This window comes from Trichomonas vaginalis, chromosome II (genome assembly GCF_026262505.1).
Source record: "Trichomonas vaginalis G3 chromosome II, whole genome shotgun sequence".
NCBI classification, from domain to species: domain Eukaryota; phylum Parabasalia; order Trichomonadida; family Trichomonadidae; genus Trichomonas; species Trichomonas vaginalis.
In genome coordinates, this window is record NC_067204.1 from 16,143,916 (window position 1) to 16,160,418 (window position 16,503).

The 16,503-nt window shown below is 37.4% G+C and overlaps 11 protein-coding genes and 2 pseudogenes across 13 annotated transcripts, besides 1 other annotated feature; 11 read left to right on the forward strand and 2 right to left on the reverse strand.

Moving 5' to 3' along the window:
- Window positions 1-16,503: part of a mobile genetic element that runs on past both edges of the window.
- TVAGG3_0553840 (protein of unknown function, DUF4106 family) lies at window positions 1,068-2,126 on the forward strand (the record flags this gene model as incomplete). The annotated part of the gene is made up of 1 exon (XM_051238231.1): window positions 1,068-2,126. A coding segment is annotated over one exon (1,059 nt), but the record flags the coding sequence as incomplete, so codon positions are not given.
- TVAGG3_0553850 (protein of unknown function, DUF4106 family) lies at window positions 3,062-3,471 on the forward strand (the record flags this gene model as incomplete). Its single annotated transcript, XM_051238232.1, has 1 exon — window positions 3,062-3,471. A coding segment is annotated over one exon (410 nt), but the record flags the coding sequence as incomplete, so codon positions are not given.
- TVAGG3_0553860 lies at window positions 3,526-5,148 on the forward strand (annotated as a pseudogene). The gene has a single exon. A coding segment is annotated over exon 1 (1,623 nt).
- TVAGG3_0553870 lies at window positions 8,389-8,808 on the forward strand (annotated as a pseudogene). The gene has a single exon. A coding segment is annotated over exon 1 (420 nt).
- Window positions 9,500-10,195, forward strand: TVAGG3_0553880 (protein of unknown function, DUF4106 family; the record flags this gene model as incomplete). Its single annotated transcript, XM_051238233.1, has 1 exon — window positions 9,500-10,195. One exon carries the CDS (start codon window positions 9,500-9,502, stop codon window positions 10,193-10,195), a length of 696 nt encoding a protein of 231 aa, XP_051096057.1.
- TVAGG3_0553890 (uncharacterized protein) lies at window positions 10,881-11,081 on the forward strand (the record flags this gene model as incomplete). The annotated part of the gene is made up of 1 exon (XM_051238234.1): window positions 10,881-11,081. One exon carries the CDS (start codon window positions 10,881-10,883, stop codon window positions 11,079-11,081), a length of 201 nt encoding a protein of 66 aa, XP_051096058.1.
- TVAGG3_0553900 (uncharacterized protein) lies at window positions 11,110-11,688 on the reverse strand (the record flags this gene model as incomplete). Its single annotated transcript, XM_051238235.1, has 1 exon — window positions 11,110-11,688. One exon carries the CDS (start codon window positions 11,686-11,688, stop codon window positions 11,110-11,112), a length of 579 nt encoding a protein of 192 aa, XP_051096059.1.
- Window positions 12,071-12,409, forward strand: TVAGG3_0553910 (uncharacterized protein; the record flags this gene model as incomplete). The annotated part of the gene is made up of 1 exon (XM_051238236.1): window positions 12,071-12,409. A coding segment is annotated over one exon (339 nt), but the record flags the coding sequence as incomplete, so codon positions are not given.
- Window positions 12,459-12,755, forward strand: TVAGG3_0553920 (uncharacterized protein; the record flags this gene model as incomplete). The annotated part of the gene is made up of 1 exon (XM_051238237.1): window positions 12,459-12,755. The coding sequence occupies one exon, from the start codon at window positions 12,459-12,461 to the stop codon at window positions 12,753-12,755; it is 297 nt and encodes a 98-aa protein (XP_051096061.1).
- On the forward strand, window positions 12,778-13,317 carry TVAGG3_0553930 (uncharacterized protein; the record flags this gene model as incomplete). Its single annotated transcript, XM_051238238.1, has 1 exon — window positions 12,778-13,317. One exon carries the CDS (start codon window positions 12,778-12,780, stop codon window positions 13,315-13,317), a length of 540 nt encoding a protein of 179 aa, XP_051096062.1.
- TVAGG3_0553940 (HNH endonuclease family) lies at window positions 13,532-14,077 on the forward strand (the record flags this gene model as incomplete). Its single annotated transcript, XM_051238239.1, has 1 exon — window positions 13,532-14,077. One exon carries the CDS (start codon window positions 13,532-13,534, stop codon window positions 14,075-14,077), a length of 546 nt encoding a protein of 181 aa, XP_051096063.1.
- On the forward strand, window positions 14,421-14,666 carry TVAGG3_0553950 (uncharacterized protein; the record flags this gene model as incomplete). Its single annotated transcript, XM_051238240.1, has 1 exon — window positions 14,421-14,666. The coding sequence occupies one exon, from the start codon at window positions 14,421-14,423 to the stop codon at window positions 14,664-14,666; it is 246 nt and encodes an 81-aa protein (XP_051096064.1).
- Window positions 15,615-16,493, reverse strand: TVAGG3_0553960 (uncharacterized protein; the record flags this gene model as incomplete). The annotated part of the gene is made up of 1 exon (XM_051238241.1): window positions 15,615-16,493. A coding segment is annotated over one exon (879 nt), but the record flags the coding sequence as incomplete, so codon positions are not given.

Sequence of the window (16,503 nt, forward strand, 5' to 3'; positions counted from 1 at the left end):
AAATAGTATAACTTTGTCCGGACAAATAATGGTCTATCGTCGCTACAGGAAAAGTTACAGGCGTTCCAAGGAAGTATACTTTGAGAAGCCTTTTCCCCCTTATAGAATGAGATAGGACGGTTATTTTACAAAACTGACAACACTTTGACCGAGTAGTTTTTTGTGCTGAACAAAAAGTGTCATATAAACATCTGTCAAAAATCGCTTTTTAACTTCACTTAAAATGCCACGTAAGCTACGTAAGAATATACGTAAGAGGAAGGAGCATTGAAACATCCAATAGTAAAACTGACACCACAACAACAGTTGCAACAACAAATGATGAATGACCCCACTATGTTGCAACAAATGTCAAGCAACCCTATGCTTTTAAACCGAGTTATTGGTGCACAGAGTGGAGGTTTAAGAGCGCACTTTTAGCGAAAATGGCAGGCTATGGTGGAGCTGCAGACGGAACAGCTTATAACCCTCAAAGTCAAATGAATTTGAGTTCACTCAAAAATCAAATAACAGATGTCAAAAAGTCAAACATAGACATACAGAAACAAATAAGTGAAAACGAAAAGAAACTAGAATATGACAGACAACACAAAGAAACTCAATGAGTTAACGTAGAGAAAAAGAAGAAAGAAGAACAACTGAAAGAACTAAGTACAGAGGAATATGCGAAAAAAGTGTCAGAAAAAGCAGCAGAAGTAGCAAAAATGGAACAAGATGTTATAAATTTGAAAAACCATACTACTCAATATAAAGTACTGAAAGATGAAGAGATAAAACAAAAAGCCCTGAAGACATATATGGATAGCGATGAGTATAAAAAAGAAGTTGAAGCAAACGTAAAGGCAGAAAAACTTTTACAGTTGCAAAACCAAACCGTACAGTATGAAAACTTAGCACAAGAAAGTAAAAATAACGACGCAGCCATGCAAAAGGCAATGAAAAGCGCAGAATATATAAAAGCTAATAATGACTGGTTAGATGCCCAAGCCAACGCTAAAGCAGCCCAACTTATAGGGTCAATAAGGACAAAAATACAAGCGGATGAAGACAGTTCAAATGAAGCTTTAATGAATGCTGACTTTAAGAATGCCTTCGAAGCTCTTCATAGTAAGGTGAAACAAGTGAACGACTTCTCATCTGGAAAGAAACTGAAGTCTGAAGGTTTCGACAAAGAGTTAAGAGAAGTAGCACAAAATATGACGAAAATAACAGATGCAGCAACGAGACAGGCAGTTCAAAGTGCCTATGACGCCGTTAGAGCAACTGTTGTGGAAAGTCAAGAAAAAGAGTTACAACAGACCAAAAAAGACCTAGTAAATGCTTTCTTAAGAACGAAAAGTCAGGTAGGACATTATGCTGCAGATGGAACATATGTGCCAGCTGGTGGAACTTATATACCAGCTGGTGGAACTTATATACTAGCTAGTGGAACTTATATACCACCAAACCCTCCAAGAGAAGCACCTGCACCAGGACTACGTAAAACATTTACATCGTCACATGGACACAGACACAGGCATGCACAAAAACCAGCACAACAACCAACAATTCAAAATCCAGCACAACAACAACAACCAGCACAACAACCACCTCCACAACCAGCACAACAACCACCTCCACAACCAGCACAACAACCAACAATTCAAAATCCAGCACAACAACCACCTCCACAACCAGCACAACAACCAGCACAAACAGAGCAAGGACATCAAAGAAGTAGAGAAGAAGGAAACCAAGAATTCTTAAAAATGCTTAAGGAAGAATATGATTACCCAGATACTCTTGACTTTAGTGACAGATATAAAGAAGCTATTAGAAAGTTCAAGGAAGGAAATACTGACCCGAACCTATTTAGCTTTATGGTTCAGCACCAAATGGGATATAATTTCAAACCTGGAAAATACAAGCTCGCTAAGGGATATGATTTAATAGCATATCATCCAAATGACATGAATGAATTTACTCCGAGATATTTTGTGTCAGAGATAAATGATAATTCAACTATCTTCATGAAACGCGTAAAAAATATAGACGGAACGAAAGAAGAAAGGCTTATGAATGCGGATGACTTAAATAGGGAACTTGTTAAAAACGGTCTCGGAATATATGAAATGCCACCAGATGAGGTACAAGAAACTCCACAGGAAGAAGTTCAGATACAACCAGACATGGAAGAAATAGTTCAGCAACAACAGCTAGAAGAGCCTGAAGGAAACGAACAAGTCCCTCCTTTGGAAACTAACTTCACAGAACCAGATGAAGATTTGGAACAGTCGAAAAATCTTGACCCTCAACAAGAGTATGCGGAGAATATGGAATCTTTCCAAGAGTCTAAGGAAAATTCGGCTGACATAGTAGAAGAATATCGAAAAATGTTCGCCGACATACAAAAGACTCCAACATCAGATGAAAATATTCAGCAAAGAATGGAAGAACTGAAAGAAAATGTACGCAAATACAACAATCCTTTTTACTTACGACCATATAACGTTCAATCTTTGGATGAACTCGGTGAAAATAAAAGGTTAAATTTCAACAAAACATATAGAAATGAAACATTGTTTAAAGTTCATTCAGAACCTAACCAATATGGAAACAAACCTACTTTTGTTTCTGCAGACTATGGAACTACAATGAGATGGGGTCATAAAGCTAATCCGGATAGGTGGTTCATAAACTTACAACCACAATTCCAAGAAGTTGTAGACGCAATGGAAGTGAATGGTGAACCAGATATAGCTGGTATTTTCAGCGCGGCTTTAATGCCATTGAAAGATATGAAACATGCAGATATTTTGGACCAGTATGAAATGAACATGGCTGATGGAAATATAACACCTGACGTTCTAAAACATTTATCTCAAAGAACTACACAGAACCATAGAGATGGTATATTTGGTGAAGAGTTTAGAAAGAGAGTTAGGGAGAGAGAAGGAAGAGAACCTATTGTACATGACCTTGCAAACGAAAGTTTGCAAATGTCATAAAAACTTACTTTGCAGACAATGAACAGAGAAGGGATGAATATTTAAGAAAACTCAAATGGACAGTACCAAATGAAATGTTAGTATTGAAAAACATGTTCCTTGACAAAATAAAACCAACTACAGAAATAAATGACGCAAGACTGGAACATTGGGTAAAAGCTTTCCCATTCACAAAAGATATTATTGGTTACATGGAAAGAAAACCAGAATGGCTACAAAAACATATATTTGGAAACGAGCTTATTCCATATGGACAAGCTCTGTTTGAAGAGCTTGAACCGGAAACTCAGGAAAGAGTCATGCAAACAATAAGCGACGACTCAAATACAAACTATAACAAAATCTTTCTAGGATATAGGTTACCTGAGATGGGCGACCAGAGCCCAAAGGCAAAAAGGACATGGGAAATTTACAACATACTAGGTGAACATGATGCAAAGATGCAACAAAACTCAGTCAGGAAGAAAGTAAAGCTTGGTCCGAATGGGTTCTATTATGATATATAAATCCAACTATTCTATATTTTTACCCATATGAAATGTACGCCGCTCAGAATATAACGCCAACAGTTTTGGATGCCATGAACGGAAATGTTTCCGAATGGTATAACGAATGCGACAATGCCATTAGAAGGTCAGAAATAGTTCCTGGAACTTACGAATATACAACTGCTGTTTCTTATGGAAACGTAGGTGAGTTTGGAGAAGGTTCTTCAACAACAGTAGATATTGCTTGCGACAGGTTTCATATTATTTCTATTGACAACTCATTCTTATACGTGGAACAAGACATTGAAATAAAACCTTCTGCCAAGTTGTCTGACAAGAAAGGTTGCAATGGAATTTTCTATGTCGGATACCAATATGCTCCAGAAGTTTTCATGGGATATAAGATATATTCTAACTCTGACTTAGTTCAAACAGTAACATGGGCAAACTATGAATGGTTCGCTTTGAGAAACTCAGTACAACCACAAGCTAGAGAACAAACAGACCAGTATGCAACTATTGAGAAAATAAGAAGACTTGACCCTAACGTTCCAGGAGTTTATGTTAACCTTTCTGAACAAACTGCAGCAGCAGTAACCAAAGTAAAACTGAAACTTAGAGTTCCTTTGTCATCTTTCCTCATCTTCAGGTTTTTAAGATACTTGCCAAACTGGGCAGGAAAAATTTCTATTGAACTTACTCCAAGCAAAATAACTTAGTCATTGCACCAACACAAGACCCATTCACTATTACAGACGTAAAGGGAACAAATCAAACGTCATTCGCCGACTTTTGCAAAGACAAAGTTGACTTAGACTTTGGTTTCTCAAACCTCAACACTGAAGTAAACTATTATTTCAATGCTGCTGGAACTGCTTGGGACCCAGTTAAGTTCACATGCGAAAAGTTTGAATGCAAGAGAATAGAAAGCAGACTTGCCGTTTATATGTTGGACCCAGATATTTCAAATGCTTTAGCTGCCAAATATATTGCAGTTCCACTTATGTTCCCTATACACCAAATATCTGTCAAAGACTTTGCAGGTGAAGTTGGAAACCAAAGTGCTGACCCAGGTGCAAGAACAGATATTGCTTTAACAACTGCAATGAAACATGCAGATACTATGTTTGTACTGTTCAGACGAACTATAAATGACTATTCTTGTTTCTACAACCCTGGTATTAAATATCATATAAACATAGATGGCAAATATTATCCAAGAGAAGAATATTCTACAGTTGAGGATATGAGGTCATACAACTTGACATTAGATGCTATGAACTTTAACAACAACTTCACAACGACCATTAACCCTGAAATGCAAAGTTCTATTATGCCATATGTGAAAGTATGGACTCATACAGGAGGTCAAAAAACTCAATATACAAATGGAGACCGTTCAAACTTTTGGCTTGGCATTCCATTTGCTGACTCAGAAGACTTTATGGGTGGTATTTCAACTGTTGGTACTGTACAAATACAATATACTGGTGACAGAGACGGTCCAGATGAATTGAAAGCAAAGAAGTTTACAAAACCAATAGCACTTTTCACGGAAGATGCTCTTTTGAAGATTCGTTCGATGAAACCTGCTGGGGCTCCTCAGATTGGCATAACGACAGCTTCCATCGAGCAGATTTTGGCAGCAGGTCAGTAAGTTGTTCTTGAACTGACTTCTCTCCGTCAAATATTGACAGTACGCCAGTTTTGACATAATATTGTATTATAAACTTTCCTTTAGTAATATCGGTCAGTTTTGAAGTTATATTTTTGTCAACGTCAAGAACTTTCACCATTTCAGTTATACCAACTTTCTTTGCTTTATGAAAATATTTAGGTTCAGCAAAGACTGCTATTCTATAACATTTTCCATTGTTTGTGTAAAGAACTATTCTGTCAATGTATTTGTATTGTTTGTGAGTATAAACCTTGTTTTGCTTCAATTCGAAGAGATATCCGAATACATCCATCTTTTTATTCTAAGTAAAATGTCATTTCCGAAAAATAAAAGCGTAAGTGTTTCAAAAGGTTTAATGGCGGTGGCAGATGTGAAGTTAAATTCACCAACTCAAACAAACAGTCAAAGTGTTGTTGTCAATGTCAAAGACAGAGATGTTGAAGTGGGGAAACCATACGAAGACGAAGATGGTATAACAATTGTTCCTGTAAAAGAACCAACATATCCTGAAGTTAGCAGAGACTTAAGTTCTGTTGCAGATATTCGAAACGACTACCAACAACTGAAAGACAAACTTAAACTCAGGAGAAGATTTGTCAAGCTTTAAGTATAATGTTAAACTTGGTCGAACACAACCCTGTAAAAGTGAACTCATATGTCATCGCACCTCATGAAGTTTTGAAAGAACTATTGAAACTTTTGACAGAGGCAGACGATATAAACATCAAAGAAATAGAACCCGACATTAGTTGCTGTGGTGTTTCATTAATGTCATTGACAAGATATACGTTATGAAAGGAGGTGAAACGTTGAACTTAAAATATAGTTTCCCAGACGTTATAAAAATATTTGACGACCACAACATTTCATTAAAATTTATTTGCTAAGTAAAAATGTCAAAACTTCTTGAAAGATGTTTGAAGAAAAATAATATAGACTTTATTTCATGTAAAGGACTTTACACACTTTTGAACGATATGAAAGACCCTGTTTTGTTTGTTCGTGTAGACAAAGGAAAAGTTCTATGTCTTTACAAAATATTTGAACTTCTTAGACAGAGAACTTCAAGAAACGCCATGTGAAAGTTTAGATGAAGTTCTTCTCCACTTTCAGAAAAACTTTTAAATATATATAAATGGCAGAAGACATAATGGTTTATACTATTACGACTAAAACCTGAGTCATATAATTCTATAACAACAAACTTACAAAGTCCTCAAGGACGATATTGTAAACTAACCTTAAACACAATGACGACTAAAGCCTGTTTTGCTCTTTTGACACCAGAAGACTTTATTGTTGTGAATGGTAAAAATACTCCTTTGAAGATACTTACTCAGATATACCACCAACAGGTTTTGTTGACTTATTTAATACTTTACGTACGAGTGTAACATGTGCTGCAACTAGAGCAGGTTTCATTATGTTTGGATGTCCGACTGAGTTTACTATAAACGATATGAGCTATAATACAAAACTTATTTCTGGTTTTTACTACCAACAGTTTCCTATAACAGGAAAAGGTGTCATACAAGGAATGTCTATTCCATTGACATTAAGCACACCAATCTTATATATTGTTTCAAACTTAGGTTCAAAGTGTTATTCGAATGTCGACAGAAACTTTATGACCAAAAGATACTTATGCGTATAAACAAATACTTTCTCTGCTGGTTTGCCTATTGTTCATTCGAATGCAGAATTTTAACCTTAGTGAACTCAAACACTTTGGCAAGTATAACGTTGACATTAGTTGACGCAAACTTTGTTCCTGTAAAACTTTTATGTCCTATGTATTTGTCAATGACGGCAGAAAGTTTCGAATTGGAAGATGCAACTGGTGAAAGTATTGTATTACAAGAAACAACTTCAACAACAAATAGCTCAAGAACAACAAATGCAAACAAATGGAACAACAAAGTCAAGAATAAAAAATAATATTTTTTTTATTTTTATAAAAATGTACAGAATAGATGTTTCAGATTTTTATGACTTCCAAGCATTCAGAAATATGTGTCCATTTAGAGACTATAAACAAAGCAGTCGAGAATTTGAAACGTTTAGTCATTTATGTTGACTCTGCCCCAGAATGTTATGTTATGAAAGAATGGATGTTGTCTTTAACAAACCAAGAGCACAATAGTGTCTGAACAAGAATGTAGACAGAAACTTAAGAAAATAAAAGTTGTACAAGTTGGAATGAAGATGTTAGAAGATGCTTTGGATATCTTATTGTCAAAGTTAGAAGATTTTTCAGTTCGAGGTATAAAGTTCTATACACCTTCTCCAAACTTCTATTCTATCTTCACTGGATATAAATACGAACAAGTAGAATGGAAAGAAAATATTATAAGAAGCTTGGTTAACCATGTCAAAGAAAATTATATGCAATGGAAACGAAAGAGTCTATGAGTATATCTTATGTTGGTTTGCAAAATCTTACAACATCCAAGTGCTAAAAATGAAACTGCTCTCATTATAATTGGAAAAACAAGGAACAGGTAAGAATACTTTCTTTACAGATATCTTATGCAAACTATTAGAAGGTTATTCGAACCCTAATATGACAAACTTAGAAAACATCTGCGGTAATTTAACTCTTCAATTGAGAATATGAAACTTATAGTTTGCAATAACTTCAAAGTATAGATACAACAAAAGTTTTGAAACTCAGATGCTTTGAAGAGTCTTATAACAGACAAAAGTTGGAGTTGTTGAAAGAAAGTATAAAGACCAAAGAGTTTGTGAAAATGTTGCAAACTTCATTATGGTTTCAAACAATGCTGTTCCGATGAAGTTAGAAAGTTCTGACAGAAGATATGTAGTTGTCAGAACGTCAGATTCTCATATGCAAGATACAGAATATTTTGACGACTTAGCAGAAACTTTGACATCTGACTTTTACAACCACTTGTTCTTCATATTTCATGACATTAGATATTTCTAAGTTCAATCCAAGACAAATTCCACATACCGAAGAGAGACAAACATGTTAGAAGCAAACAAGAGTGTATATGAACTGTTCATAGCATGAAACTGACTTTGTGTCATTAGATGAAAGGTCATTGTACGATTCGTATAAACAATATGTCAAGAATATGGTTATATGGCAGCGTCTAAACGTACATTCTTGGCAAATGTCAAAAGTCTTTTAGATGTTCAGAATGGTGTATATACAAAGAAAATTTTTTCTGAGTAAATTTTTAAAAAAATATTTTTTTATCCGATAGAAAAGATGACGAAATTCATCTCAGTAAATAAGTACATGACAGAAGTCAAAGATAAGTTAGCTCCATTCGCATATTTGAATGTTTACTTCTACAATTTTGATAAGTCTACATTTGACAAAATTTGGAACATTGCACCAGAAGTTTGCTGTTGTTAGAAAAAGTGGTGCAACTTTTGAAGACTTATACATTGACGGTATGTTGACAGTCAAAGAAAATTTTGACAGAAAGTTCTCAAAACTCGAAGAAGGTAAAGCATACAAACTTGTTATACCTTATGAACCAAAGAAAGCAGACGACTATGAATATTATGAGTCTAAGATAGTTGAAGTTCAAGGTAAGTTGGGTAAAAAAGATTTTAGAGTCTAAGCCAGTGTTTACTCCTAAAGAGGAAGAGAAACATTGACATTGACCCAGAAATGTTCTAAAAATAAAATTTTTATTTTTACATGTCATATCTCCCCTTCTCTGAAACTGGCTCTGGTTCTTTCTTCTCTTCTTCTACTTTCTTTTCTTCTTTTCTTTCTTTTCTCTCTTCTTCTTCTCTGGTGGAGTTATGTCAAATTTGGCGCAACTATATTTATGTAAAGTTCTTTGTCCTTTAATAGCTCATCTATTCTGTTTTTCTATTTCATCTTCAAGAACAGCGCATGTTGTCTTCTTGCATTCTAAGAAGTTTTGTTGGACTTCATCTCTCCAAGAGGCGTCATCTCTGTCAACAAGTCTGTCATGACAAACTTAAGACTGCTCTGCTTAATGTTTTATGGTTCTTGTCATATTCCCAGAAACAGAACTTTAGAACAAATTCACCTTTCTTGTTTACACTATGTAAGATTTTATGGTCGACAGAAGTTTTAGAGTCAAAAAGCTTGTCTCGAATATAGATAGCGAAATCACTAGACATTTTCTAAAAGATAAAATTTTAATTTTTCTAAAAATATGTTAGAAAAAAAGTTTGCTGACATTGACAAGAAATTTGAGAATGTTTTTAAACAAGAACAAGAGGAAGTTAGAAAATGCTCAATAAAACCTATACATGACAAGTTCTTATTTGCTCAGAATGGTATAACAGGTCTAATTGCACCACCTGGGTCGGGTAAGACTTTCACTTATCTTAAAATGGCTGCACAACAACAAGAACTAGATGAGAAGAACCCATTCTATGAGTTAGTTGTTATTTGTAGTACTTCTGGTCAATTTGACCAAACCGTCAATTCGTTCAAAGATATTATAAAGAAGTCTAAGTTAGTATGTATAAAGGATACTGAGTTGTTAGATTGGATAAAGAAGTACCAAAGAAGAGTTTTGAAATATAATGCTATAAATGAGTATATAAATTCTAAGTTTAAAGACCCAAATGAGGAAATGCAGAGAATATTAGAGAAGAAACACTTCAGAAACAAACAGAAAGAGATAGAATACATTTCGAAGAAATTGCAATCTTACGATTGGAAGACTTACCCTCATAGATGTCTTCTTATCTTAGATGATTTCGCCTCTCATCCTTTGTTAAAGAACAGAGAACAAGATATGTGTCGAATTCTTAAGAAGCTCAGACACTTTAACATTTCAGTTGTCATTTGTGTACAGACAGCCAAGAGTTTAAGTAAGGATGTTAAAAGAATACTTACTGACATTATACTTTTCCCCGGATTGTCCGAAGACGATTTCATGGAACTTATGAAAGAGTCCATGGCAGGTAAGTTTGACAGACATGAACTATGGGAGAAGTACAAAGTCATACAAGACCCTCATACTTCTTTCAGAATTCATATCTACGCAAACAAAGTTCAAATTGTAAAAAGTCAAGCGTAAAAATAAAGAGTTCATCTACCCTACTTGTTTGAAGGCGACCCCGAAAGAAGTCGGTCTCGCTGTGCTTCACTGTTTTCATAGAGTTTTGGCGACTGGGGTTTTTTAACTACTCGCTGTTCTTCACTGTTTTCATACGGAATCTCTTCCCTCGGTTTTCCGAGGGAAGCAAGCATATGAGGAAATTCAAATTGTAAAAAGTCAAGCTTGAAAAATCTAAGTGTTTAGTCTTAGTAAGATGGTAGCTTCTTAAAGCATATGCCGTCCTTGAGTTTTATGTACGTGAAGAGAAGTACAATGAATTCAATTACGAGTACAATTGCAATGACAACTAAGGCAACTATTTTTGTCTTTTGCCAGCAAGGGTACTTCTTCTCTTCCAATGGTTCGGCAGAACTATACTCACTCATGAGAAATGCCAAAACGGTTTAATAGAAAAAGTGTTATTTTTTCATGTCCGAAGACTCGAAGGTGCAACACTTCCAAAATACCGACGAACTCAGAAGAGCAGCATGGCAGTATCTTCTTGACAACTTCTTTGAGTTCTCCAAGTACACCTTGGAAAATGCTGAAGAACTCCGACACAGAGAATTTGGAGAAATTGCACTCCAATACTACATTGACAAACAAAGGGTAAACAAAGGGTAAAATAAGACTAAAAACTTAACGTTTAAAAAGTGACATTTTTATGAGCTCCGAGTCACCGAGAAAACTTGGTCAGATGTTAGCAGCTTACTTCCCTGAGGAGGATGGAAGCGTTACATACGTAAGGTTCAAAAACAACGAACCTGGAATTGCGTACCAAATTCGCAATTACATGACCATGGAAGAGTACGAAAGGTTCCTACAAGAGAAACCAGCTCTAAACAACTCAGAAAAGAAAGAATAAAAAGTTTAACTCGTAATTGTTTATTTTTTTACTTGTATGGGCAAGCTGCAAGAATGAAGTCGACTATCTCAGTCTTTGTCTTGACCAGTTGGACGGCTCTTGCGAGTACGTCTGTTTTGCGGTCTCCAGCTGGTGTCTGACCTTCGTAATTGCGCATGTTCTTGAGAGCTCCAGTTGTAAATGATTGTAGGATGAAGAGTCTCTCAGACTGCTTGAGGTAGTCTTCACGGTCACGAACCGAATCTGTGGTACGAGTCGAATTGGTCGACCTTAGGGAAGAGACTGAAAGCCTGTCGTCTTCCATAGGAGCTGTAGCATACTCTTTGCGTAAGCGGTTCAGGCCTTCTTCGAAGTCTTGGTCTCTCTTCGATTGGGATTGAGATTGGAATTGCTGGGGTGGAGCTTGCTGGAACATCCAAGGGTTGGGGAAGTAAGGCATAGGCTGAGGAGGGTAGTTCGGGAAGCCTTGTAGTGGAAATTGGTAGTAACCTTGAGGTGGAAATTGGTAGTAATTTGGTGGAGGGACTTGCTGGAACTGAGGTGCAGGGGCTGGTGCTTTAGGTTCCTCTGGTTTGGGAATGGACTCGGTTGGTGGGACGTCGGACATTCGTCTGTGCTTAACCGTCGGACCACAACGATAAAAATCTCTGCTACTAGCAGTACTGCTACTGACAGTAGCAGTACTTTTACTGACAGTAGCAGTACTTTTCTGACAGTAGCAGTACTTTTACTGACAGTAGCAGTACTTTTTCTGACAGTAGCAGTACTTTTACTGACAGTAGCAGTACTTTATCGTCGAAAACCCTCTCAAATTTTCCTTTTTACTGCTCCTAGCAGTACTGCTACTGACAGTAGCAGTACTTTTACTGACAGTAGCAGTACTTTTTCTGACAGTAGCAGTACTTTTACTGACAGTAGCAGTACTTTTTCTGACAGTAGCAGTACTTTTACTGACAGTAGCAATGGTCGAGGTCGAACCTACCGACGAGGCAATTTACCTAATTGAAATTAACGAGCTTGTTAAAGACTTCCTCAGGCAGAATGTAAAAGGCAAGCTTGTTAACTGTTGGATAACGGGAAGGGCTGCCTTGAATCTCGAGACTTCGACTGGAATTCCAATTCAAATACCAGACGGGACAGCCTACGACGACATAAAGCAAGCAAAGAAAGAAGCTCTTCTCAAGTTCTTTGCCAAGCGTCCTTGGATACTACTTCCAAACAGAGAGAACCCTTTCCCAAGAATGAGCCAAATTCTCAAGGGTCTCCTTCACTTCTCGGGTCAGCCGTTCTACATAACCTGTGAAGGCGACATCCAACCAGTTCAGTAAACATCTCATTTTAACTTCACTTTTTTTATGTTTTAACTTCACTTTTTTTATGTTTTTACTCACACTCGTACTCAACAGGTTTGTGTACAACTATTTCAACTGTGAACCTTGTATTGACCGGTCTTCCTGCAAATGCAAGTTCGGTCAATACACAATTTATGGTGGCAAGAAGGACAGTGGGGAATGTTATTCTGACATCTGTTGTTGCGCTCGAGAGAGATTTGAAATTTCAGAGCCACCTCCCCCAAGAACTCCAACACCAACACTCAAGTTGCCAAAGACTCATGTGAAGAAGAAGCCTTCTGGTAAGTTTCTTATAGCCATATACATGGCACGCTTTGAGTAAAAACATTTTTTTCATTTTTTGAATGAAGCAAGTTAAATTCGTCCCACACCAATCTCAATGGACCGATGAAGAGTTTCAAGCCATGCTTGAAGACGTTGAGAACGACATAGACGGCGAACTTGAAGGAGCTCAAATCACAATTGCAACCAAAATTGCAGGAGTCAAGGAACAGATAGCTCCACTTAAAGCTACCAAAGCTACTCTTGACCTCATGGATAGTTACCGTTTAGATGTCAAGAGTGGAATAAGACATTTAAAATTAAAACTTCTAAACTACGAAGCTATACTCCAAAAGTTAGCAGAAATGAGAAGACTTTACCAGAGCTACTTACATGTAAGGGACTTACCTTCAAGCAGTCCGACCAAAGATGAATTTTCTGACATTGTCCCAATTTTGTCCGAAAGTCAGCTCAGATGTTTCGAACTGCTCCCAACATATCCAGAATATGAAAATTTGCCTGAACTCTTTCGGTTCCTAAAAAACGTTTTTTGGTTCTCATGTTCCAAACTTTTATCGGAAGAGACAACAAACGTTCAGAAGAAGAACAAGATATTATTTTAAACTTGTTGTATGACATAACTGTCATAACAAGCTTTTTGAAGTAAAACCGCCATTCTCAAACCACTTCATTTTTTCGATGTCCGAACAAGCACCGAAGCCGAACACAATAGCAGATGTCCTTTCAAGGTTACCAGACAAGCGCCCAGTTCAAATTCAAATTGCCCAATTGAAAGCTCATCTGACAAACACCATTAAGACTCTCCAAAGTAGTCTTATGACAGAGATGACCAATCTCAAAGCCGATGTCCTCATGAACCAAGCTTCCAATGAGAAATGCCTGAACGATTTCGCGGAAACCTTGCGCAATTACGAGAGAGAGAACCGAGACCTTGCCAGACTCATCTACCGTTTCTTCGAAGAGATAGACGCCATCTGGAAGGTACTCGGAAAGGACAGAACATGCAACACCGTACTTCGTGAGTACCAAATTGAAGAAGGAATTGTCGAGGAAGAAGAGGAAGAAGAGGAAGAAGAGAAACACGAAGAAGAGGAAGTTTGGGCAACCCTTGTTGCCGATGACACTTACGAAATTTCCCAACCCTACCCATACAAAATCCGCAACAGGGAGACAGGCAAGGTTCTTACCCCAGTCCTCAACAACTTGGGACACTTGAACCTTAACCTTCGGAATCGCGGTTCAATTTCCATGGGCAAGCTTGTCGCAATTCAATGGGTTCCAAATCCAGGCAAGAAGACGAAGGTCAGACACATTGACGGTGACAAGCTCAACAACCGTAAGGAGAACCTCGAGTGGTTCTAAGAGTAAAAAAATTTTATTTTAGGGGGAAACCCCAAGTAAATTTAGGTGTTTATTTGGATAAGTATGTGAAATTAAGGTCAATTTGCAAAATTAGTTCCCGACCTTTGAATTGGACTCTTTCGTCATCCCAGTTGCGTAGGAGGTCGTCCCAGAGAAGTTGGTAGAATTGCCAATCAAGGACGATTTGTCCTCCCCAGGCATTGAGGATGTACTGCTCGTAGAGTCTCATGACCTCTGCCTTGCACCAGACACCCTCTCCCTTGGAACGTAAGGCTTCTTCGAAGTGCTCGAATGCGATTGGCTGCGTGACCATCCGAAATGACACTTTTTGTCCGTTTGGTCAATGTTCGTGTCTCGTGCCATAGTCGACGAAAATACAGACAAACAGGTTATATATGAGTTTGAGACCAAGAATGGTGTAACTCGACCTGTCCGATTCAAAGACTCCGAGGGCGACCATGAAATTAAACGGAAATTACCTAGGAAGGAATATAAAATGGACTGGTTGCCACCACCTCCACCTCCACCACCTTTACCTGTTCCTCAAGTAAATAAGCCTTTCCCGTTCCCAAGAATTCCCACATTTTAATTCAAATTCGAATAAAAATTTTTTATTTCATGCAATTTTTATTTCTGTGCCGTCTTCAAGTATGCCCAGTACTTACGCTTGGAGAGGACATGAACTTCGGTGAAAATTTTGTCCAATTTGAATTGACCCATCTTCTCACCGACCATACCCATTTCAATGAGTTTGTTGTATCCTTCTTCGTTCGTCATGAGTGCGTCAATGTTCTCATAGTAAACCACAACTTTGGATTTGACTTCGGAGAAGAATTTGTTGTAGTTGTCAAGGACTGCCTTTGCGAACTGAGGGTAAGACCAATGTTCGACAATAGGTTTTAATGTGGTTACTAACCACTTTGACCTTGAGTGAATTCGTACTTCAAAACAAAAGGAGAAAACCTTTCAACAAAGTTGTCGACCTTCTCATAATGTTTACTCTTCATCTCTTGAGGTTTCTTAATGGAATATCCCCATGTCGAATTCATAAGCAATTTGAGTGTCATTGCAAGTTTGGGGTTTGAAGCTTTCCTAATATCATATAGTTGTTGTATGACTTTCCAACTGTATAGTTCCTTCCCGGGAACTCACCATCTTCGTTTGGAATTCCAGTCGGAATATATTGGACAAACCTCATGTACGCAGCGTTAAGGTCGACATAGTATATCTTTTCGTTTGAGTCGAACTTGTCGCAACCAATTGGTCCAGTTTGTGGAAATTCAAGTGAGTCTCTTATCTTCTGAGAAACTTCTCCTGTTATCTCATAAACATCGTCGAAGCAACCTGTTTCATATAAAACCTTCTGACCTAACTCAGATGCTCTCCAATACAATTTGACGTCAATTGGATGTCTCAATGGAAGTTTATTTATAGCATCTTGAAGTTCTTGCAACCTCATTGGAAGTTCTTCTGGTTCAGGTTGGTATCCGAACAATCCAACTCCTTGTGGAATTGTGTACTTCTTTTGTACTAGAACTTTGTCTGGAACAACTTTTGGTCTTGCTAACAGTGAAAAGTTTGTTTCGTCTTTTGGTACAAAAGTTTCTGTCAGCTTGTCATCTGGAATTGGTTCCAACAAACCTTTCTCGAAAAGAATGTTTACAGCTCTGACAATGTTGCACTTGCCTTTTCCGAACAATGGGTTTGTAAGACTTTCGTTCAACATGAAGTGGTTGTGGACAATTACAATCTTCAACCATGGTAAATTGAACTCAACAACATAGTCGTCATGTGAAGAACCTTTAGCTGTAGGTATGTTGACTCGGATATTGACATTTGCCAACGGTGCAATTTTTGCCAATTGACCTCTGAGCATGTACCTTGTCTTCACACATGACTCAAGATACTTCATCTTCTCATCTGTAACAAGACCAGAGTTCCTGAGACATGTAAGAATACAAGGTTCATTGACAATTGTTTCAATTGAATTGTAAATTCCATACCTTGTCAAGTCAATGTCAGACTTATTTATGAAGGGGAAGTATCCAGCATGTTGTCTGACTGCTTGAGGGTTAGGTTGGTACCATTCGAACTTGACACTTGCAATTCCTTCAATTGCATTCAAAATGTCTGAGTCTGAGTCAACCATTTGTTCTCTCTTTGTAGTCTTGAAAGCGTCAAGAAGTTTTGCGGCTGTTTGTTCATTGCCATGTGCATAGTAAATGTGACCATCCAAATCTGTTATGGTCAATTTGAGATTGTGTCCTTTCTTATTTCCGTCTTGTATGGCAGCAAGTACTCCCATGAAGCCTTCTTTGTTCTTTCCTTCGTCAAAGTTTACTGTAAAGGTTCGACCAGATGTAATTTGACTTCTAACTTCACGATACTTTTCATATGCATATCTTGTTCTTTCCATGGGAGCATGT